The sequence below is a fragment of the Anser brachyrhynchus genome, assembly GCF_964034855.1.
Source record: "Anser brachyrhynchus genome assembly, chromosome: 16".
Classification (NCBI taxonomy): Eukaryota; Metazoa; Chordata; class Aves; order Anseriformes; family Anatidae; genus Anser; species Anser brachyrhynchus.
Window position 1 is genome coordinate 9,019,419 of NC_137734.1, and position 23,279 is coordinate 9,042,697.

General features: G+C 53.6%; 1 protein-coding gene across 1 annotated transcript in view; it reads left to right on the top strand.

The window, feature by feature from the left end:
* The window catches only part of B4GALT5 (beta-1,4-galactosyltransferase 5), a 32,670-nt gene extending 21,581 nt beyond the window's left edge, over nt 1-11,089 (top strand). The window contains exons 3-9 of the mRNA XM_080557653.1: nt 2,654-2,767; nt 3,604-3,728; nt 4,170-4,286; nt 5,091-5,278; nt 5,476-5,598; nt 6,047-6,148; nt 7,994-11,089. Of these exons, the coding sequence (XP_080413779.1) occupies nt 2,654-2,767; nt 3,604-3,728; nt 4,170-4,286; nt 5,091-5,278; nt 5,476-5,598; nt 6,047-6,148; nt 7,994-8,141 (917 nt within the window). The 3' untranslated portion in view covers nt 8,142-11,089. The remainder of the gene's footprint in view (nt 1-2,653; nt 2,768-3,603; nt 3,729-4,169; nt 4,287-5,090; nt 5,279-5,475; nt 5,599-6,046; nt 6,149-7,993) is intronic.
* The last annotated feature ends 12,190 nt before the right edge of the window (nt 11,090-23,279 follow it).

Consider the following 23,279-nt stretch of genomic DNA (forward strand, 5'->3'; position numbering starts at 1 on the left):
TCACCTGCGGGCACATCGGTGCCGGCTCCGGCGCTGGGCTGGGTTCATCACCAGGGCTGAGAGAGTTAAAAAAGGGCAGGATTGCTTCGCAATGTAAATGCATGATGATGCCACTGCCCTGCTCGCCCCCAGGAGCGTCTGCTCCCATGTGCAGAGCGGGTGCTGCAGCCACTGTGCTCTGCACAGGGGGTTTGGATCGCACCAGTGACCTGTGCGCTGAGGTCAGCCGGGCTGCCAGCCTGGGCTATTTTAAGGCTGGAGACGTCAGCTGAAGCAGATGCACGGTGAGGAAGGAGCTCACGCTCCCAACTTGAGAGGAGGAGGGCTGGATGCCTCGCCTCTGCGGCTGGCGGTGATGCAAGCCTCCCAGCTGGCAGCCTGCGGGGATCAGAGCCCTCCGAAACCTGCCGTGAACTCCTCCGGCGGGCGGTGGGCAGCGAAATGCTGCTGTAGGAATAACCAGCTCTGCACAGCCCTCGGCTCTGCCCAGACCCGGGCGGATAACCTCCCTGCTCCGGCAGCCTGCAGCAGCGCAGACCGCACGCCGGCCTTGGGTGACATTCCCCTGGCACGAGGTTGGAGCGCGCACGTGGTGGGCAGTGGTGGTGTCTGCCGGGCACGGCACTGCGGCCACCAGGACGGCATTATCGCTCGGATAGGCAGCTTCCTCCCTGAGCGTCTGCAGGGCCCTTGCTGTGATCTCCGTGGGCACGCTGTGGATGCAGACCGGTGACGTGCATCCTCCCCACGCCACTGCTGGCTGTGTGGAAGCCGGGAGAGCAAATCCACACGTGCAGGCAGCGTGGGACAGCTGCCGGCAGGACCACCACAGGCCCGATGGCACGAGAAGACCCCGTGGCTCCTCGCTGGCTGTCCCTGCCCCAGCACCTCGCAGGCAGGAGGCTGCTGATGCTCTCCGAGCTGCAGCCTTGCCTGCCTCTCACCTGGGCCCCAGAAGGCAGCAGCTCTTTTATTACAAACAGGCTCGTGTGTGCGTGTCCTCCAGCACCTGTGGCTTTAATTTCTAGGGAGATTGCTTAGAAAAGTGACGTCCAGTCCTGAATGGCAGGGTGACACAGCGCGGGGTGGTGTGCTGCGAGCACCGTGTGCTTCTGCCTCACCTTCTATGTTTGTGCTTCGTCTCTGCTTTATTTTTCTTCTGTTATTCAAATGAGGAAGTTACTTTTTAAGCATTTGATAATAGATGCAAAAATAGGTTTCCAATTCAGCGAGCTAGGAGGCGTCCGGTCTGCGCTTCAGCAGCCCAAAATGGCAGCGCTTTGTGCAAAAAGGCGAGCTGGGCATCGCTCTGTGGTGTCAGACAAACCCAGCGTCGAGAGCGTGTTCTGGTGATACCAGCTTAATGGGAACCTGGTTATTAAAATTTAGAGCAGTATCAAGCCTCCAAAAGCATCCATCAAGCATCTTTCAAAGCTGACAAGCCCCTGGATTCTGTCTGCAAGTCCATCAGAAGCCTGCCCGGGATGCTCCGGGTGCCCGCTGGAGCAGACGAGCGGTGCTCACAGCACGATGGTGGGCTCCGCTCCTGTAAATCTGCTGTTTGCTGCTGTGTCACCTGCAGCCCTTGTGTCCAAGGCCCTGCTGAGTTGCTTGGGCACCACTGGGGCAGAAAGACCCCCTGGAGCCTTTGTCTCCAAAGAGCCGGTTTGTAGCGTGCTGGTGGGACGCCAGGACCACTAGGCTTTAGCGTGCTGGGAGCTGTGCCCATCGCGAGGCGGTGCAGTCGGCTTCGGCAGCGATGCCCTCATGTGGGGAGGGAGCTGGAAGGGACAAGTCCTTTCTGCCCCAGTGGGTCAGGAGCACGGGGCTGTCTGAGATGTGGCTGGGTGGCCACAGTGCTAAATAGTTGCTTTCCAGCACCTCTGTGGGGCGAGGTGGTTTGAGGTGGGTGCTGGTGGTGTCCTGAGACCAAGAGGCAAACCCCCCGCTGTGCACTTGATGCTCTGAGAAAGTGGAGAGGCAGCATCTTCCCGTAGCAGCTGGGGCGTTACTACAGAAAGGAAACTTTTCTGCTACCTAAAATATAGGTTGCAGTTGGCCGGAGCTGTGGTGGCTATGGGCGACTGCAGAAAGCAGAAGTTCGTAGCTGCACAAAAACTTCCTTAAAGCGGCTGGAGGTGCAGCACGCCAGGGGCTTTTACCCAGAAGGTGAAAGGAAGCAGAGGAAGCAGGGCACTGGAGAAACGTGCTGCAACCTGCTGGGGCACAGAGTTTCCTCTGTGCAAGCCAAGGCAGGCTGCTTGTGAGCCTGTGGTCCCCTTGGTCCGCAGATTTCAGGGACGAGGTGTTCGGTAGCTTCTCCTGCCGTGCTCCTTGTGCTCCTTTGTTTGACCTGTCTGTGACACCTGGCGGTGATGCCCTGATCAGAAGGCTGAAGGTTTCTCTGGTGCGGCCTCACGCAAGGTGGCCGGGCTGCCCCCGCTGTCCTGCGGCTGCCCACCCGCAGGTGGGGACGAGCCCCTGGCTGGGTCACGGCTGCAAGTCGGGGGCTTGCGTTGGGTGGGGGTACCCCCGTGGTGCTGGGGATGCTCCCAGGTGTGGGCGGCTTCTGGAGTTTGCTCACGGTGGCTGCACAAACCGGAGACCCGCAGCTCAGCTGTAGACTCTTCCTTTTTTTTTTATCCCTCCCCAGATTATCCTCTTGACCTGAATCACAACGAAACCTTTCTGCAAGCCACAACTTTTCTTCCCGAAGACTTCACCTACTTCCCCAACCACACCTGTCCCGAGAGGCTCCCTTCTATGAGTGAGTACCAGCGGGTGCAGAGCCACCCCTGCCTTCCCGGCGGCTCCGTGTGCCCCTCGTCACCTCCTGTCTGGCCTGGGTGGCAGTGGCACAGCGCGTGGCAGTGGCACAGTGCATGGCAGCGCCCCATTTCACCGGCATCCCACCTCTCCCACGGAGCACCGAGGCCGGGGATGAATGGCAGCGCTGTTCTGAGCTGTGCCCTCCTGGGAAGCCGTTGTTTACCCGATTGCCTGAATTAATTCCTGCTACGTCGGAGGCACGTCTCCCTCCTCAAGCTTGCCCATGGCAAACGTGAACAAAAGGGGAATTGTGCACTGCCAGCCTGTGGAGAGGCCGGGCCAGCCCTTTTCCAGGGGCAGTGGGGTCGCTCCCTTGCTGGGCATGAGCCATGGGGGGACGGGAGGGTGCGGGGTGCAGGCAGGACCTCTGCTGCAGCTAGGAGAAATGCTCCTGCCTAGGCATTGCTTCCGTGGGAAACTGGGCTTTCCAGGGTAAATCCTTCTGAAAGGGGGAAGGTGGCTCAGTATGGAGGTGTGGGGTTTTTGTCTGCCTGAAACCTCCGTGGAGAAGGGGGTGCTGGATACCGGAGCTGCTGTGTGCCCCAACGGCGGTGGGTCTCTGATGGAGAGCTGTGTCCAGCAACAGCCGTGACGGCTGAGCAGGGCTGAGGAGCGACAAGGCCCACCAGTAGCATTCCCTAGTCGTCTTTTTTGGTGTCTGGGGACAGAAGAAGCCACTTGCATTCGGTGCTGGGAGCAGAGGGCAAGAGGGAGCAGGCAGCAAGCCACCCCAGGAGCGTGGCTCCTGACCTGCTGCTCCTGGTGTCTCCCCAGAGGGCCCCATCGATGTAAATATGAGCGAGATCACGATGGAGGACGTCCACCAGTTCTTCTCAAAAGACCCTTCCATCAAGCTGGGAGGCCACTGGAAGCCGAGCGACTGCCTGCCTCGCTGGAAGGTGAGCGGGAGGCTTGGAGCGCCTGGGGGGGTGGTGGGGGCACGTTACTGGGAGCACTGGGATCTACCTCTGGTGTGCTGCAGGGCAGCGGTGTGAGGATCCCCACGATGTGGGACTGCAGCACCGGGAGAAACGCTGAAGCTGAGGGCTGTTAGCGACACACGAGTCAGCTCTGGGTTTCTGCAAGGGCTGCCAAGGGGACAGGCAGCGATCCTGGCTGGCTGCTTCCCCCTGACAAGCATTCAGCTCACCCCCACCCTGTTTGGGGAGGGATTTGCTCAGGAGGCGAGGTGGCACTGCTGGGGACCTGTGCCCAGATTTACACACATTTATACAGGGGGAGCAGCACTGACACCGTGCCAGCAGCCTCCTCCCTGGGTCGGGGTCTGTAGGCTGCAGGAGCTGCGTTCGAGGTGCAGAGCTGTGTCCTTTCATCCCCAGGTGGCAATCCTGATCCCATTCCGCAATCGCTACGAGCATCTTCCGGTCCTCTTCAGGCACCTTATTCCAATGCTGCAGCGTCAACGTTTACAGTTCGCGTTTTATGTCGTGGAACAAGTAAGTGGGTCGCGGTGCTGCGCCGGGCGGGCGGTGCTGGGGGCTGACATCGCAGCCTGCCAGGGCAGCAGTGCTCTGTGTCCCGAGGGGTTTACCCGACAGATCGCATCCCTTCAGCTTCTGAAGGTCTGGGGTTAACGTCGCAATGTTCAAATTGTCCCAGCCCGCTGAAAAGCGGCACAGCTGAGAGGCGTGCCCAAAAATGACTTTTTTTAATCTAAAAAAATCCAGTAGACTTGTTTAAAATCTTTCTTTTTTTTTTTTTAACAAAACAAACTGCAGCTTTGAAGCAGGTATTTGCAGTCGAAATAATGCCGCATTATCGCTGTGTGTATTTGTAGTAGCTTCAGGGAGCATCCCCTGGGCCTGACGGGGTGGATGCATGCGCTTCTTGTCTGCGCAGTGTCTGGAAGCCTTCCATCAGTGTAGAACATAAGACTGTAATTTGATGTGTATGCTAACCTGTCACTTAAGCTATCTGGTTTCATCCACCCCGTAAACATGCCTCCATATTTAGGTGCCCTTGCTCTTCTGGGCAGCAGCCAGTAGAGATTGATTGAGATTGTTTTGCCTTTTTTTCAAGTATCTGGCTGATGATACTTCTTGCAGCTTTATTTTTGCTACTGCAGTCTTGGTGTTTAAGTTTGGGTTAATCTCACTAGTCTGTCTGTTCCAACACATCGTTGCCCTTTGAGCAGTGGATCTGGGAGCTGACTGCTCTGCAGTTCCCTAAATAGGGCCGAGAGTGCGCGCACACGGCGTGAGCTTGTGCGGGGCTTCCCTTGAAGGCGCTCTCTCTCCTAGGCTGGTAACCAACCCTTTAACCGTGCCATGCTCTTCAATGTCGGCTTTCGGGAAGCAATGAAGGACTTGGACTGGGACTGTCTCATCTTCCACGATGTGGACCACATACCAGAAAACGACCGCAACTATTACGGGTGCGGCCAGATGCCGAGACACTTCGCAGCCAAGCTGGACAAGTACATGTACCTGTAAGCACCGCTCTTCCTCTTCGCTATGATAATAAATAAGAAGCAAGTGTTACATTTTCTTCTGAAAGGCAGAAGCCCAAAGTAAAGCACAAACGGGCATGGAGGAGAGCATCCTCACAGCTCAGCGTCCCCCGCTGCACGTGGGAAAGCCGTAGTTGGTGCCGCGGTCCCCGCACTGACCCTTCTCTCCCCCTCAGGCTCCCCTACAACGAGTTCTTCGGCGGGGTGAGTGGCCTGACTGTGGAGCAGTTCCAGAAGATCAATGGTTTTCCCAACGCCTTCTGGGGCTGGGGTGGTGAAGACGACGACCTCTGGAACAGGTACGGGCTCAGCCCGCGTCCCTGCGATGGGCAGGGCTCCCTGTGGCGTGGTGCTGCTGCCAGCTCCGCGCAGCACAGAAATTCCAGGAACTCGAGGAATTCCTGAGCACAGTGCCGTGGTCCCGAGTGCTGGGAGCGGTCTCAGCCCCATGTCGATGTTTAGCCCCTTGCTGTGCCGTGCTCACCTGGCTGGGCAGAGCCAGCCTGGCTGGAGGTGACGTGGTGTGGGTGGGTGACCATGTCAAACCGATCCTCAGCTGAACCTCAGGTACCCGGAGGTGCTGAGCATGGTGCAGCTTAGGCTGAGGTGGGGAGTTTGCTTAGCTTATCTGCTCGGTGGAAAGGCAAAGCTACGATAGGGGCCACAAGTGCCCTCACTGTGCGAGCTGGCGGCACAACAAGGGCAGCTGTTTATTTTACTTTTATTTTTCTTCCCTTTCCAACGCAGAGTGCAGTACGCAGGCTATTCGGTGACTCGGCCGGAAGGAGACACAGGGAAATACAAATCAATTCCCCACCATCATCGGGGAGAAGTGCAGTTCCTAGGAAGGCAAGTGATGTGTTTTTTATTTTATTTTTAAAGGTCCCAGAGGCCTTCACAAAGTCTATGCCATGTGCAAGGCTCCCTGCAGCTGTCAGAAGGCAATAACAGCCACAAGTTGCAAAGGAAACAAACTGTGGGGAGAAGAGGGAGGCGGAGCACTGCTGGGCATCTAGGGTGTTTCGTGCCTAAGGCAAGGGGTCCTTGTGGTGTGCTTGCAGCTCCTTGGGTGCTGCCCAAAAGGCAGGGCTGTCAGACATCCGTGAGCCAGAGTTGTTTCAGAGGGTACGACCGCTCAAGGAACGGCTGCTGCTGCTGGGGGACATGGGTGGAATTTGAGTCTTCTGCAAACTATGCAGTAGGAAATCAGAGAAATACCTTTTTTTGCAATCAACGGCAGGAATTAACACTTGCAGGGCGCGAGCTGCTGCATGGTGCTAGCCCTATTCTGGAAAGGGGCTGCTGGCTGCTCTGGCAGAAGAAGGGGGCAGCAAGGGGGCTTTGTTCTGCAAAACACCGCTTGAATTCGCTGCAGATTCAGAGGAGAAATGAACTCGCATGCTGATTGTCAGTCATCTACAGAGGATTTGTTTTGGGGGGTTTCCATTTGAGGTTATATATAATGGTTAGCCCTAGTTTTCATTTCTGTGTCAGACAGAATGCAGCAAGCGAGAGATGCTTCTCTCATTTCATTCTTGAAAAGAGGAATCGAGGCAGTCAATTTTGGCTTTAAAAAGCCATATTTAGTCAAGCCCTTGAAGCGTGTAAGGACAGGAGTGCAGTGGGATGGAGCACTTGTTCCTGGCGCTTCTCTGGCCTCCCCCTGGCTCCAGCAGGCAGCCCCGGTTCGATCTGGGCACGAGCTGTGGGTCAGGGGCAGCCCCTGCCCAGGAGCCAGGCTGCCAGCCGTGTGGTTTCGCTCCATTTCACCTCCTACAAGAGCCCCCCTTCTGGCTCTCCTCTCTGCCGCAGCTTTTCCCACCCAAGCAGGGAACCCGACAGTTTTCTCAGGGAAATTATTTGTCAAGATGCCGTTTCCTGCCACCGTCCTGCTGTTGCAACCTCTTTGAAGTCAGTTTAGGCTCTTCAGCCTGCGGTCTGACCCGGAGCCTTCCTTTTCCTGCTGGCACATCCGTTCCCTCCTGCTTTTCCTGTGCCCAGGTCCCAGCCCGGCTTCCCCTCGCCCCGTGCAGCGGTGCTGGGTGCTGCCAGGTGCTGGCACTGGGTGCTGCAGGGCAGGGCGTCCTGTCCTGCCATGATGCTTCTGCTTTTTTTCTCCTTACCCCCTGGCCCCCCCACACACACCCTCCCACCTTAGGCCTTAAATTTCATCACGCTGCCCTTAAATTTGCTTGAGGCTGCTCTTGTGCACCAGATGCAGTTTCCTTCCCCAAAACACAGTTCTTCTAGGTTTAATTCTTCCTCCCCCGTCACTCACACTAAAGCCATTAGTTCTGCTCTTGTGTGGTGTCTTGTTTCCTAAAAATGGAGAGGACCACATCACCTATCAGCTGCTTTTCTACGGGATGTTTTGGCTGGAGCAGGGCAGGAGCCCTCCCTGAGCCCGGGAAGGCTTTGGGCAAGAACCGCTGCTTGTCTGAGAGCTCAGCGCCTGCTCGGTGCCCAGGGAGCACAGGTAGCATCCTGATCTGTATCAGGTGGTAGAATTTTGTGTCATTTTGGGACACTGGGGCTGCTCACGTGCCAGGAATGTACAAAAGGTGACGGTCCTCTTTACTGAGGACTCAGAAATTCTGTTTTGCTGATGGGGCTGTCTGGTCTAAGGGTATGGGCTCTGCACGGCTCCGTGTGATAAAACAGTGCCTCCATGGGCCTCTGGTTCTCCCCGAACAGGTACGCCTTGCTGAGGAAGTCGAAAGAAAGGCAAGCCCTGGATGGCCTCAATAACTTGAACTACTTTCCTAACGTCACGTATGACGCCTTGTATAAGAACATCACTGTTAACCTGACACCGGAGCTGGCTCTGGTGACCGAATATTAAGAGGAAAAAATAACTTTGCTCTGCCCTTCACCAAGAAAGCACCACGCCAGACTTTCTTTTCCAGGGGTTATCGAGGACGAAATACTTTGTCTAATGAAGGATCACAGTATTTTGGAGAATAAGGCTGAAAGTGCACGCACAAATTGTCCTAGCTGTTCCAATCCAACCCAGTACTCGTGCAGCGAGCTCAGCAGTCATTTTCTTCCCGCGCCACTTGCTTTCTGGGTTTCAGGACGACAGTTTGAACTGCTGCTCTCGTCTCCACATTCCTCCAGCAATCTCCAGCATCAGACTCGCCTCGGACGTGCTTTCTCCTCCAGGAACCAGCTCAGCCGAGGGACTCTGGCTTCCCGGCGGTGAACGTCGGAAGCAATTCAGTCGGCAACTGCCCCAGTGGGAGATCAGACGACTTCTGATACCGTTCTTCTACATTTGTGCGGTTTTTTAAATGACCTGCTTGAAGTATATACAACAGAATCGCTTCTTAAAGAAGTGTAAGTGTAAATATGCTGTGTAAATTGCCCCTTTTTATTTTCTTCTATGGTTTGAATCCAAGCTAGAGGTTTACATAAGGTCACTCATCTTAGTCCTGAATTCTGTAAACACTTGTGTGTGCCTCACTGTACTTGTGCAAGTTGTTCCCTTTTCAGCCAGTGAGACTGCTTGCATGATTTAAGCTATGCATATGCATAAATATTTGTGGGACAGGGCCCTAAACTTCAAAATGTAGCGGATGAGAAATACAGCCATGTCATCACTCCTTACAGGAATCATGTAGGTGGCTTCTTCCATGAAGGGTGAAGAAGTGGGAGTATTTATGGAGAAACTCCCATTTCTATCGTGTTCACAACATACTGTACAAATCAGTCTGAAAGCCATATGGGATAAAATCCATCGCCTGTCGCCCTGTCTCCCACCCTGATGGTAAGCGCAGCTCAGCAGGTTGCCCCAGAGCTCCTGGGGGGCCACGCGGGCAAGCCACTCGTCCTGCCCCTGCTGTACCCCCGCCCCAAACTGCCCCCTGCAAGCAGGGCTGTGCCCTCGCTCCTTGAGGGGGGCAGTACGATTTGGGGTGGTTCTGTGGAGGAGGATTTGGGGTTCGTTGCGTAAATCCAGCAGTACGCTGCAGCGATGGAGGTTAGAGCTGAGTGGCGCGCTTGCTTGTCCCTGTTGGCCACCTGAAAGTGCTGGCAGGAGTGCAGGTAGTGGGCAGGCTGTCCGAAGGGTTCCGGTATGGGATAAATGAAGGACACATGAATTGCATTCATGCAAACGTGAGTACCAGGAACTTGAGAGCTTGGTCTGACACCCCAACCAGTCGCCCAAATTTCAGTCGTCCCTTCCCCTCCTGTCCCATCTTCCCCTCCTCTCCTCCGCGGCAGGCAGGGGGAGGCTGGGCTGTGCTTTCCAATCTCTTCCTCACCGAAAGCCAGCCCGTCGGTTACACAGCGTGTACACAGTCATTTTTACTGGACCTCTCTGACTTAAAAGTAAATACATTGGGGGTTGTGTTTTAATTTGTATTTATACAACACTTGTGAGTACTTAACCTCAGAAGTACTTAACTTTCTTTTTATTGCATTGTTTGCCTTCGGTTTCTGTAACTGCTCATGGTTTATATTGTTTTCTTGGTTCCGTGGACGTATGATCCCCATACGCATCTGTTGTGGGTGTGACTGCCCAGGGCATTCCTAACCTGTATCCAGAAAACGTCAGTTTAGAAAACAGTTCTCGTGTAGATCTTATCAGCCGGCATGAGAGGACAGCGAGTCTGCCCTTGAAAAGCGCTGATAAGTTTGTAACTTAGGTTTAAAGTCTTTGAATTTACATGTGCTTTAAAATTGCTTCCTGAGGGAATTCACCGTGGTTATTCGCAGGCAGAGGTGAGGATTTGCTTTTTATGGCGCATATAGCAATAAAGACTTTCGCTACTGAATCTTGATCTCCGATTCACGTGGACCCTTTTCAGATGCTAAACCCGTGTTGCCCTGCCCCTCTTTTTTCTTTAATCTCGATCCCTTGCTAGAAATCTGTCTTTGTTTAATGGTGCTTCAAACAAGGAATGTATTTCAACTAGTCAACGTTCACTACCGCAGGAATCATGCATGTGTGTGTGAGTAGGTGTTAAACTACCTTTGTTTGAATCCTCAGCCTTTGACGTGTACCTGACATCCATTGCACCTTGTGTTGAACAAAGAAAGATGTTACCTCTGCTCAGAAATGCACTCTGCGGTTGGCATAAAAGGGTCCATTTCCCCCCCCCCCAAGCAGCATCCCTGTTCATAGTTCCTTTGTTCTAATCACGTTGAATTTTTTCCCTTTTTAAAATGTGGAATATCTTAAAATGTGCACTGTTAATCTTATCAGCTATGTCAAATACTGTATAGTAAATGTAACTGTTAAAAACATACTGTCAAGCGCATGTGCTGTTATGGTGTAAAAATTCTCGTATTAAGGAGAACTTGTACATATTCTGGCAGCTGAAACTCAACAAGGCCACTTGTTCACCCCTTCCACATCAACACCGTCTCTCAGCCCTGCTGGAGGGCAGGTCATGTTCAATGCTGACTTCTTTTTTTTTAATGAGCCATGTGGGTTTTATTTGCTAAAGTATTTATTTTCAGTTCATTATTTGTAAAGCTCTGCTTCTCTAAGGGAGGTACTGTCTGAGCAACAGCCACACACTTCTATTCACTCGCCATCAGAAGTGGCTTTAAACTACAACGTCTCTTTCCATCACCACGGCTTTTGAGCTTACTGTTATGTTTTTAAGAGGTGCCAGGGGGACATTTTTGCACTGAAGACTAGTGTTTTAAAACACACACACACACTTCTCAGCAAAGCAATCCTTTGTGTCATTACATTTATTTACCCATGTGTTTGTACATTTTTGTATTTGTTAATTTATGAATGATTTTTTCAGTAAAAAATACATATTCAAGAACAAAGAGTGCAGCGGTTGCTTTTTCTCTCGGAGCTGGGGGGGGCACTTTGGGTGTGCGGATGGGGGTGTTTGCGTGACCTCTGGGGGGGAGGTGAAATCTGCAAGCCCTGAGGGTGAGCAGGGAGGGAGGGAGGGAGGGAGGGTGGGGGTCCCTGGGCAGGGGCTGCAGCAGCCAGGAGCGACGTCTGCGTGCTGACAGCTGGCCGGGAGCTGTTCTGGGGAGCCCCCAGCCCTGGTGCTGGGCTAGAGCTGCTGCCTGGAATGAAGGGGGCGTAGGAACCCCATGGGTGTACTGCTTTGTGCATGCTACAGCCGTGTCTTCCAAGCATCTGATCTGATGTGGTGCTGGCGGAGAGGCCGGCAGCCTCGGGGGAGGTGAGTTTAGGAAGTTATTTGGCTGCGGAGAAAGCTGGCAGAGAGCGTTTGTAATTAGATTTTTGATCAGGCCAGGCAAGCTTCCTTACAGCAGCTTTAAAATATCTTCCTCCTGCTCTGCAGCGCGCAGGCACGCTAGAATAAATAGCTGGCAGCCTCGGTTTGTCCCAGGCCTTGCCTTTATTTAGCTCTCCATCTTCTGGGAAGCTGCCTCCCACCCACGGCGCTGGGCTGGAGCCTGCAGGGTGGCAGGCTGCTTCCTGCACTGCTGCCTGCCTGGGGCTGGGGGGATCCGGGGGGGCACGCAGACCCTGCTTGACCACACCAAGAGGAGAGTTTCTGCCTTGCTAAACCCCAGAATTGTTGCTGGCCTGAGCCAGCGCCTGCTGGGCTACCAGAAGGCACCAGCCAGGAAAGCCACTGGAGAAAATGCCTTGGCACTGATAGAAATCGGGGGTTGGCCTTATATAGGAAAACCCAAATCCATAGGGAAAGCCCGTGGGCCGTCCTGGCTGCTTGCTTGGAAGGAGCTCAGGTGCCTGGCAGCGCTGTGGCTCCAACAGCATCGCCGCAGACCTGGCTGTGTATGTCACCGGGACTCCTCGTGGGGCCCTGCAGTGCTTGGTCCCCCCCAGGGACACAGCCAGCCCTTGACGTGGGATCCTGTCCAGCTGCAGAAAGCAGAGCTGGAAGCAAAACCCCATTTTGCAGGGATTGAAGAGCCAAGCACAGCGAGGGGCCGGCTCGCAGCAGCTCTGGCACAGCCACCGCCGCAGAGCCCCGGCTTTCCTGGAGCTGCCCACGCCGTGTGGGAGAGCTCCCCCTGCTCCCACCGAGCGGCTCAGCCTTCTGCGCTGCGCAGTCCTCCCACTTTGCTGCAGAGAGCTAGAAAAACCCACACAACTAAAGCAGAGCGTTTCCTCCCACATCCACCCTCTGCTTCTGGCACAGCCAACCTGCCCGGGACGGCCTCGTCCCGCAGCCTGAGTCACGGATGTGTGCTGGGAGCGCGTCTGGGCCGTGTCCCTGCCGGCCCCGAGCAGCCCAGGATCCCGGCCCCACAAGGATGTCCTCCAGGAGAGCTGCTGGGATGGCTGGGGCAGGAATTGGTGCTGGTTTCTACCCTCCTCTGATGTATTTCTCCAGCCTGGGCAGGTTCGGAGCTGGGCACAGCCCTTGCAGAGACCCAGCGTGGGCTGGAGCTCGTCCCCAAAGAGCAGTGCTGGGCTACTCATGTTCTGCATCTAGTCACTGCCCTTCGGAGCACCCACACAAGAAATTAGGCTTTTTTGGAACATCTGATAAATACCACGGAAACCTTAAGGATGGTTTTTCCCCCAAAGACCTGTGCAGTGTCACCTTTTCCTGCTAGAGGCAGCAGAGCCAGCTGGTGACTGCGTCCGTGTAACTGAAGACAGGGCAAAGACAACGATGCGGCCCCTCTTGCCGGGTAGATGGAGATGAGCTGCTCCCAGCTGTATCTTAATGGGGTTAATTAGTGCTGACAGCATCAGCCCCAGCAGGACGGGCTGTGCTGATTTTGCCCCAGCTGCAGGGTTTCTCCATCCCCAACCCGCAGAGGAGCTGCCCCGGCCATGGGGTCCCCAGCCCCGTGGCTTTGCCACCCACACTGCCCCTGGGAAGGACAGGGTGTCCCCAGGTATTTGTTCTTCCCTCGGGCGAGCCACATGACGATACTGACTGTTATTTAAGGGCTGCTCTTGGTAGTTAAGAGGTGGGAGGAGAGGCACACAGGAGTGGTGGAGTGAGGGGAGGTTGCTGGGGCTTTTGTTGCACTGGTGGAGGGGCGAGGAAAGTCTCCGGCCCTGGACTCTGCCTTTCTCGGCAGCAGCTTCATGGCTTAAAGGAGTCAGGCTGGGCTTGATAACGTTTATCTGGGGTTTCGGGCTATACTGTTTAAAGAGCAATAAGCAGGGCCATGGTGGCTGGTCCACGTCATTGCTCTCGGGCTCTCCAGCACTGCAAAGGCTTTGCATACCGCCCTAATTGCTTTTGGATAAGAAAAACACAAAAAGGGCAAAACTCATGCATATCACCTGGGTGAAGGAAAAGCAAACACCTCCCAGCCGTGGCAGGCTTGGGCTGTTCCTTTACCCTGTGGACACCGCGGTGCCACTGGTGTGGGGATGAGGGACAGCGCTGTGCTGGGTGAAGCAGGGCGTCTGGTTTGCACGGTGGTGGCTGGGCTATACAGGCAGTGCTGGTCAGCTGGGTAGAGCTAAGGAGAGCTTTGAAGAACAGTGAGAAACCAGCTCCTTACGCACCGGTTCGAGCCGTGGGGACAGCAGGCGGTCTCGAGGAAGGCAGTTCCCGGCAGCCACAAAGGCGGCATCACACACTTGGGAATCTCTTGCACAACCGCCCACGTCAGCCCGCCTGCGTGCTCGGCAGCGTGGCTGTTCCCAGGCAGGCAGGCGTGGAGCTGCTCTCCGCGGCCATAAAGCCGTGAGTCACTGTGCAAGAAGTGTCAAGTGTGGGGCCACTTGCCAGCGAGGTGGGGCCGGTCCTGCCCCGGAGGTGTCAGGGATGGGCAATGCCTCCCCGGTGCACCCGAGCAAAACCGACGGCTCCGCTGCAGCTTGCATTCACCCGTGAGACAGAGGACAGCCTGGGGACCAGGGATGGTGGGGGATAATGTAACCCCCCTCCTGCTGCCCAGGGTCATCCCCAGACGCCAAGGCTCCTGGCTGCCCCATATCTCATCCCATGCTCCTCTCCCCTTGATTGCATTAAAGCAGCTAATCTCGTTATCGGGGTGATGGCCTGGGATCTATCACGGGCTTGTGTGTGCTGGGGTCTTTGTTATCAGTAACAGCATCTTCAGCCCATGGCTGAGACCTAATCCCTTCGCCTGAGCTGAGATCTTCGTTTGACAAAGGAAATTCATTCATAATTTAGAGCTTCTTCTGTAGCTGGAAACTTTTCATGGGCGATTGAGCTGCCTGGAGGTGCCATAGACCCCTGCAGCTAACAGCAGGACTGAGGGGTGGCACAGGCTTAGACAGGGCTTATTTCTGGTGTGATTAGAGCTCATTTAGAGGAGGGTCACATTAACCAGAGACAGGGCTCACAGCAGCTGAAGGGGTCAGTAACTGTGCCTTTCACCGGCCGTGGGGGGAACCCCATAGCTCCCGGGGGGGCTGGTGGGTCCCTAAATGCAAATCAGCTTTTCTGCCTGGGTTCCTGCCGAGCTGCTCTCTCTGCTTTGCTTACTCCCAACAGAAACAATTGCTTTGCTCTGCTCTGCAGTTGTTCCCGGGGTGGCTATATGTGCTGCCCCGGGTTTTCTTCTTGGAGGGGCCCTGCCCACCCCAGGGTGGGCTCCTGCTTGTGCCCGGGGGGCTGCAGCCCCTCTCCTGGTCCCCAGGGCCCGGGTACCCCGGGCAGCTCCGGCGGAGAGCGGTGCGAAAGCCCCCCCTGGTGGCAGGCTCCGGCTGTCCCTGGCTGGGCACTGGTGTGAAGGGGAGAAAACAAAAATAAAATGACCAAATTGCTCAGAGGACGCTGGTCTGGGAAAAAACTATATCCGGTTCCTGCAAAGGGAGAGAGAAATTCCCAATTTTCCGGAGACATTAAAAAATGCCAGTGAAAGCCACATGTGTCTCAAGGTGCCCAGGGATGCTGAGTGCCTGGTGGGCGAGTAGCTGTCGGGTTTTCTTCCTTAGCATGAGAGCCTGGCCTTGAAGGTGCTTGAGGATGCTCCCAGACATCCCCGTGCTGTTCCCCTGAGACCTCTGGTGAGTTATTCCCAGGCTTGCAGCTGCCGCTTGCTACTGAGAAGAAATCATAGTAACTGCTTCTCGGCTGCTTAATTGCTTTCATATGCGGGGTGCCAGCAATGGAAACGCCCGGTCGGGATCTCCCTTTTGCTGCCCCTTCGCTGAGCAAAACTGAGCCTGTTGCGGATTTCCTTGTCCCATGACTTAAACCAGGGAAAGCTCCGAGCTGAAGAGAAACATATGTTCGCAGACTCTGATGTGATGCTTCATGTTCATGCTATTTTACCCTTCTGTTTAATCCTTTTCTCTATTAATATTTATCAACATAACATTTTTCTTCTTTTAAACAAAGTCAAAGTTTTGCTTTAAAGGAAAAAAACATTTTTCAAAGCTTGGAAATCTTTCAGGTCCCACGTTCCTCCTCCTCCCCTGCTTGTTTTGGCCCTAGCTACAGTCTATTTTTCATGAAAAATATTGTTCTATAGAAACACCAGATAAACTTGCCTAGCTCTGATGCTGTCAGCTTAGGGGAAGGCTGGTGTCACTGTGCTTCCCAGTAGCCCGTAACCACTGGAGAGGTGGTTGTTTTTGTATGTTTGGTTTGTTCTGACAGGATCTGAAGCTTTTATGGCAGCAATGCTGCCAGGCCTTTTGCGAACACGAGACCCCACTGTGTTTCTCTAGTACCGCTATGCCGTATGTGTGCTGGGAACAGGCAAGCAGGTAGGAAATGTCCCTTGCTGCTTCAGGGTCTGCTGTGGGAAGACAAGGAGCTGCAAAGCCCCTGGGATCTGAGCTGAGAGTGCTGGTGAGAGCATAAAAACTTATGTCTACGTTTAAAAACCTAATAAAATCGGCTGACGGTCAGGCTCAAAGGGTTGTGGTAAATGGGGTTGCATCAGGCTGGCAGCCAGTCACTAGCGGGGTTCCTCAGGGCGCCATCCTGGTGCAGCCTCACCTCGAGCACGGTGTGCAGGGTTGGGTACCACGGTATAAAAAGGACATAAAGCTAGTGGAGAGTGCCCCGAGGAGGGCTACAAAGATGGGAAAGGGTCTGGAGGGGAAGATGCATGAGGAGCGGCTGAGGTCCCTTGTTTTTTTCAGCCCAGGGCAGAGCAGGCCGCGGGGAGGCCTCATGGCGGCCTGCAGCTCCCTCACGAGGGGAGCGGAGGGGCAGGCGCTGAGCTCTGCTCTCTGGGGACGGTGACAGGGCCTGAGGGGACGGCATGGAGCTGGGACAGGGCAGGGTCAGGCTGGGGGTTAGGGACAGGTTCTGCAGCTGGAGGCTCACGGTGCTCTGACGCTGTCTGGACAAACTGGGGGAGGGAGGGAGGGAGCGGGGAGCTGCATCCTCGGCAGCTGTGTGGGCTCCGTCTGGCAGCCCGGCTGCGCAGGAAGAGGTTGGCAGCCAGCTTGGGACAGCTTGCAGGGGCAGCTGGGCGTTTAGAAAAGGAGGTGGGTGTTTCCGCAAGTCCCCTGAGTGTATCTGGAGAGCCTCCTCCCCTGGGGGAAGTTCATAAGGAAGAAAGCGTCCCTTGGAAAACCCAGGTGTCACAAAGGCCTAACTCGCACGTCCCTGCGGTGCTCCTGAACCCTACAAGCGCTGGTGGCTGGGGCTCCTGCCCGCCTCCCAGGAGCACTTTGTCAGACCAGGTGCAGGTCAGGATGCTGCAGATTTTTAACTTGATGCTGGAAGCCTTTCAAGTACTGTCTCCTCCTGAGACATTGCAGTTCATGTTTTTCGTAAGCATACAGCAGCATCACGAAGCCTGACAGTGGTTTACGTTGGCAGATTCCTGCTGCCTTCACGTATCCATCTTATGCAAGTTAGATGTGCATCAGTTCTTTGGGTTTTTCGTGTTCTTATTTGGTAAACTTAGGTTAATGTTTGGGAAAACTCACACCAGAGCAGTCTGTGGGTATAAATCTCCTTTGAATGAATCCTCAGTGCCAAATTTTTTCAAACTAGATATTGACTGAGAGAGGTTTTTACTTAATATAAACTAGAGAAACTTTATGATGACAAAAGGTTTTCTTTTCCCCAACACTTCAAGCAATCTGTTGAAATGTTTTTTTCCCATGACTAAAGTCAGGTCAAAAACTGGGATTTTGTTCTTTGCTCAGTGGATTCCAACAGTCCTGCTCTGGCAGGCCGGGAAGGTCCCTCAGCAGCTGCCTGCACCAGCTTCAAGTTGTTTTGGGAGAAGTATGAGGGCTGACTTCAAACAACGTGCAGCACTGAGTGGTGGTAGAGCCCTTCTGACACTCAGTCTGGTTTGTCTTTTGTTCTGCTTTGTTTCTTTGCTTGATTGATTGACTTTTCCTTCTTCTTTAGGAGATATTTGTTGCAAAGTGAGGTTCTGGATACTTCACTTCAGATGAATCTAAAACTGCAGAGCTCTCAGGGCGATGCTCTACTTCAGATCAACAGCTTCCCACGGTTTACTGATGTGCTCGCTGATGTGTGCGTCTGGCTGTGAAAACTGCAAAGCCCAGGCAGGAACACCTTCATGGTCCACAGTGTCCGTCAGCAAATGGCATGACCTTGTGAGCTGAAGGCTGCTTAACCTTTTCTCTCCCCTGACACACAGTGCTTAAATTTACCAATGTTTTCTGTTTATGTGGTAACAGAGAAGCACTGCTCAGTGCTCAGCGGTGTGGCAGGGGGTTCCTCTCTGGCTTCCCAAGCAGAGACCTCCACCTCAGAGCAGCCATCTCCTTGCAGTCCGGCATCCTGGCAGGGTTCGCTTGCCAGCCCACGAGATGCTGCTGAGGCATTTGCACAGGCAGCGCTTCTGCCTCCCAGTCGTGACCAGTGCAGCCCTTCATCCTGGCGCAGGATTCCCACGTTCCCCACGCATGGCCAGGGCCTGGCCCCGTGCTGGTGGCAGCTGCTGGGGAGGAGATGTCCGAGCCCTGCCTGGAGTCTTCCCAGGGCCAGCTCCTGGCTGGGTGCAGCAGGCATCGGGGAGAGGACAGCACCCACTGCCCCCGGACCTGTGCACTCTGCAGCCTGGACATTGCTCTTGCTCTTTCTGCTTTGATTTCTTCAGCTGCAAAGCTCCAGAATATTTACACTGTTTTTTACTTCCTCACGGAGTATATACAAGCCTGGTGATAACCTTATGTTATGCATGAAGGGCCAAGCAAAAATCCACTGTGATGTGGTGAAGGTTTCTCCCATTGATCCGAAGATCAGGGGAGGAGGGAGAGGGCTGTAGCCTGCAGGGTCAGGAGGAAGAGAGCAAGTAACTCTTTTGAATTGTCTGCACTCGTTATCCACCTTTGTAATAACCCTGTAGTAACCTCCCTGCTGGGGAGAATCTGCTTCAGGACAGTCACTGGAGGAGATTGATTCGGCATCGAGTTGACTCCCTACCACTTTGTTCTTTTTTTGGCCTGACCTCAGCAAATGCACCTTCCCAGGTGACATTGTGCTGCTTGGGGACTGACTCTCATCCCAGGACAAACTCACTCAGTTCTTTCACATCTCCAGCAGTTCGGGTGTAATCTACAGAAAGATATGTTTTCTTTCTAATGCATGACCGAGTCTGCTTGCTTGAAGCATGAATAATTAAAGGCCCACATGCATCTATATAAGCCTATATTTTAACTAAAAAAGCATCCCCCTCCTTGAAAATTTAGGCAGCTAAGGTGGCATTGTGCTTTCCAAAAGAGGATGAATTATTTATACGATATGCTCTGCTATTTAAATTACTTAGGTTTAATGTACTGCATAGGCACTCTGTATTGATAACAATGCTATTTTGCTTCCACTTAATCATCACAATTTCATTTCTTTATTAACAAGAACAGAAATACCCAGAGCTGGCTGATCAGATGCTGGTGCTGTTGTTGGACTGTGTGTCCCCACCCATGTTCATGCTTTTACACTGCAATAATTGGGTTTTTGCTCTGAAGAGGCTGATCTGTGGACCTCAGCAGTACTTGGCACTGCGACCACAACCAGCAGTTCCTAAAGGTCACAGGGCAGGGTGCTACTGGTCCAAACTCCTAAAAACCAAGCACTGCTTGTGCTCAGGGATCTTGGTATAGCCAGTCCCAAATATTCAAACAGCCTGCCTCAAAATTGAAATTAATGAACTTCACGGCCACCCTGCTGCTTGTGCGCTAGAGCAGTGGCATTTGTCATGCCAGCAGTGTTGATGCTGATTTGTGTTTTGGCATCTGCACTGTGTGGGGGTTCTGCTGGTTCCAACTTGTCTTATTAGCTCTGATTCCCTTTGGGTGTTTATTTTTAGGGTAATCCTTGCGGCTTTTTGGCTTCTCCTCTTTCTCCTAAAGCGTCCTGCAGCTGTGGCAGCAGCTCAAGGTGAGTCAGGAAGCAGCTGGAAATGGGCAGGAGAAGCTGCAAGGCAGAGACAGGGATGTGGCCAGGAGAAGCCGGGCAGTTTGGCTGTTCTGGGCTGGGGCAGTTCTTGGTGCCCTTCAGTTCCTGGTAGTGCAGTCCTCTGTGCCTTTATTTACTATAATCGGATTTACCAGAAATGAAACCTTTTGGACAGCTTAGGAGACCGTTCAAGTCTGTAGTTGTTGCACTACAACACGGTCAGCATTGCTCTGTGCTGAGCCACCTGCTGGAAGAAATCGCAGCCCCCAAGATTGGGCACAGTCAGGAGCAAGGTTTTGGACAGAGTTGGGTAGATGCAAACTCTGTGGCTTTGACTTATTTCTTTTCCTTCTCATTTGGACTTGGAATTGGAAGTTACCCAAACCAGTAAAGGTTGTGAGCCAATAACATAGAAAGGCTATTTCAGACAAAGGCATTCCTTTTTTGTGTGATAATTTTAAAATATTTTGATTTTTAAATCTATTTAATTTTCTGGTTTAGCTAACATTTTTTTTTTGATGTATTTGCAATTCAAATCACTTTCTGAACTAGAAAACCTGTTTTTTTTCCTAACCTGACTGCAGTGGTGTGGGGACACTTGTCAATGTTTCTTCACGACAGAAAGCACCCAGCTGGTGCTGGGAGTCATTTGAAATCTGCAGTTTTCACCTGAAGGCCTTAGGATTAAAAATAGCAGCTCTGTTTTCCTTGGCACACATCACAGGACACAGCTCCCTAGTGGTCACCCTCATAAACGCCACCAGTACAAAAGGCAGCGGTGGGCTCCCCACGGGGTGGTTGGGGCCCTTGCTCCCACCCGTGCTGTCCCGGGCTGAGCACCGTGGCTGAGCGAGGGCTGCGAAGGGGACTGCGAAGGGGACTGCTGGGGCTGCAGCCTGCGCTGCACCGTCAGGGCATGAAGCAGCAGCCCCTGAGGGCAGCAGAGGCTCCCTGAAGAGGAATATCTCCTAATGGCCATCCTAATTCTCCCAGCATTTTTGTCTGATTCCCAGCAGATAAGGAAAGCAAGCCCTTACTCCTCTACACGAGACTTTCTGGAACTGAAAACTGTCACCCTCATTTCTACTCTTTTCCATTTTCATGACTGAATGGACCCGCTTCCCTCCATCTCTCCTCAGAGGCTGTTTCTACATCTCTGGTCACTCCTGTTGTGTCCCTCTGGGCTCTCACCAGCTGGGCCCCATCTTTCTTGATGACCAGTGCCTAAAATTGGATGCAGGACAACAGCTGACCCTTTAGCAACAGGAAAGGGAAGGTTTACTTCATGCGTCTCACATACAACTTTGCTGTTTATAAATTCCAGCAAGATAGCTGGAAAAAAAAAAAAAAGGCAAATACAATGTCCTGGTGACCCTCGAGATTTGGACACCGTGGAGATGAGGACCATGTAAGTACACAGACAGAGGCATGGATGAAATGCAGGCTTTCACCAGTCAGACAAAGGAAAGTGAGCTGGGGTGAGCGGCACCAGGAGCAGACTGCCGCTGGCGTGCGTGCGAGCCACGTGGTCATTTCCTCCGGGGACACGCCACGTGTGGCTGGTCTTGCTGGTGGCTGCCAACCCCTGGGGGCTCCGAGCAGCCCACGAGCTGAGAGGGTCTGAGCCTTCCTGCTGCTTGGCTCGGCTTTCAGTGCCTGCACCTGTGGGCATGCTGATTCAGGCTGTTCTTCTCAGTTGGTTCCCACCTCTGGAGGGAAAAGCTTTCTGTGAAAAGATGACTTGTGTTTTTTGTCTCCCCTTCAGCCCAAGTGTCAGGCAAGAGGCCGGTAACTTATGCAGAGTTGGGCTCTGCAGAGGAGACGGCAGGAGGCGAGCGGAGCATCCTGGTGGTGGCTGGAATCCCTGTCACCATAGCGACTGCAGGCAGTCCTTAAATATAGACGGGGTTCTTCCCCGAACCCTCGCTGTCCTTTCGCCTGTAACAGAGCAACAAATGGGCTCAGCTTCCTTCTGCATGCAACCCGATGGAGCCCTGAAGGTCAGAAGTGTGCCAGCTTTATGGTTTTACAAGCCCTGCTACGTGCAACGTTTGAGGCAGAGACCCACTGATAGTGGGTTTGGTCCTGCTCCATTCACAGCTCCGTGTGTGGGCTCCAAGTACTGGTTGAATTTGGTGAAAATCCTCAGACGGGTTTGACTGAAATAAAGAATCCACTAGCAAGGCTGGAAATCACTTAATTCCTGCAGCTCCTGAAGGACCTGCCCCATTTCATGGCAAAGGCTAGGGATGGAGCGAGCATTGTGGCTGCTGCATGGCCCCGGCCAGCCTCCCTGTCCTGGCACGGGTAACACGGCCGCGCAGGAAGGTCGTGCTCGGTCGTGCTCGTGCTTTCCAGGCTGTTCCTGTGGGGCAGAGATGTCTCTTACCAGGGCTGCCAGCCGCTGCTGCCCCCGGTGTTGAGGTCTGTGACTTCCTTCTGTGGCTGTGAACCAGAGCTCCTGACTCTCCCAGCACGAAATGGGTTCTCTCCTGATGATGCTGTGCTGATGAGAAATGTTTTAGGGGCTTTGTGATCTTTCACAGGCTCTAAGTACACACCCGAAGAGGTTTCTGGGAGGAGATGGCACTGTATTTAGCGGTAAGGAGGGACTGAGATCCAGCTCTTGGAAGCTGAAGCTAGACAAAATGAGACCAGCACTAAATGTCCATTGTTAACAGCCTCGTTAACCACTTGATTGGTGAACTGAGAACACTGGTGTTACTGTGAAGTCCAAGTTATTACAGGGGATAGAAAGGACAGCAGCTGCTCCCTGCTACCAGGCTGCTCCCTGCAGCAGCTCTGCTTGTGCCCCGGGTCCCACTCTGCTGCTGGGAGAGCTCCACCTGCTCTTTGCTGGGGCACATCCCCATTGTTTTTACTGGTTTTCAGCTTTTTTTTCCCTTTGTAAATGCTCTGTGGAGGACTGTCCCCTCTGGGCTTTTCCTCCCTGTGACACCCTGCTGCCGTCCCATCTCCCTGAGCACCAGCAGAGTGCAAAGGGTCAACGAACGCACGCTGTGTGCTGGAGCTGGCTGCACCAGCACCGGACCGAACAGCTGGGCCAGGACATCGCTGGCAGTCAGGAATTTAAACCCGACAGATTCCTCGGTGCGAACAGTGCAGGGAAAGCAGACTTCTGGGTGAGAGGAGCGGCTCAGTACCGCAGCGTGCCGTGGGAAGCAGGAGCGAGCGTGCGTGCTGCAGAGGCGCAGGCAGGCAGGAGCACCCCGCAGTGTGCGGCGAGCCTGCGGAGCGCTGCCCTCACCCTGCTGCAATTTGTGCGCTCCCAGCCCAGGGACGACTCCTGTGCGCCCACCCGAAGCCCCTTAGCCCTCCCCGCAGTGCTGAAACCCCTTAGCCTGGGAAAAATCACTGCGTATAAAACTCACCGAATGCCTTTGGTATCTCCAGTGTGTGACTACGCACCAAACCCGCCTGTTCAGGTTGTTAATTCCTCGGTGATCTGCACAGGTTCTTTTAGAAATTCCTACTTAACTTCTTAATTAATATTGGGGTTTTACACCATAGATTAGGAAGAGTCCCCAAACTACAGGAATTATTTACTGGTGCAATATAGTGGGAAAGCTCCCAGGTTCCTGACTTCACTGTAGCATAGTTTCATTCTGTTAGCTAAATTGTTGTGATTTCATTGTTAGCTTATTATATTAGAAGGGTATTCGGACTGCAAAACCAAACAACTGATTGATCTGATTTGCCGAATTTAA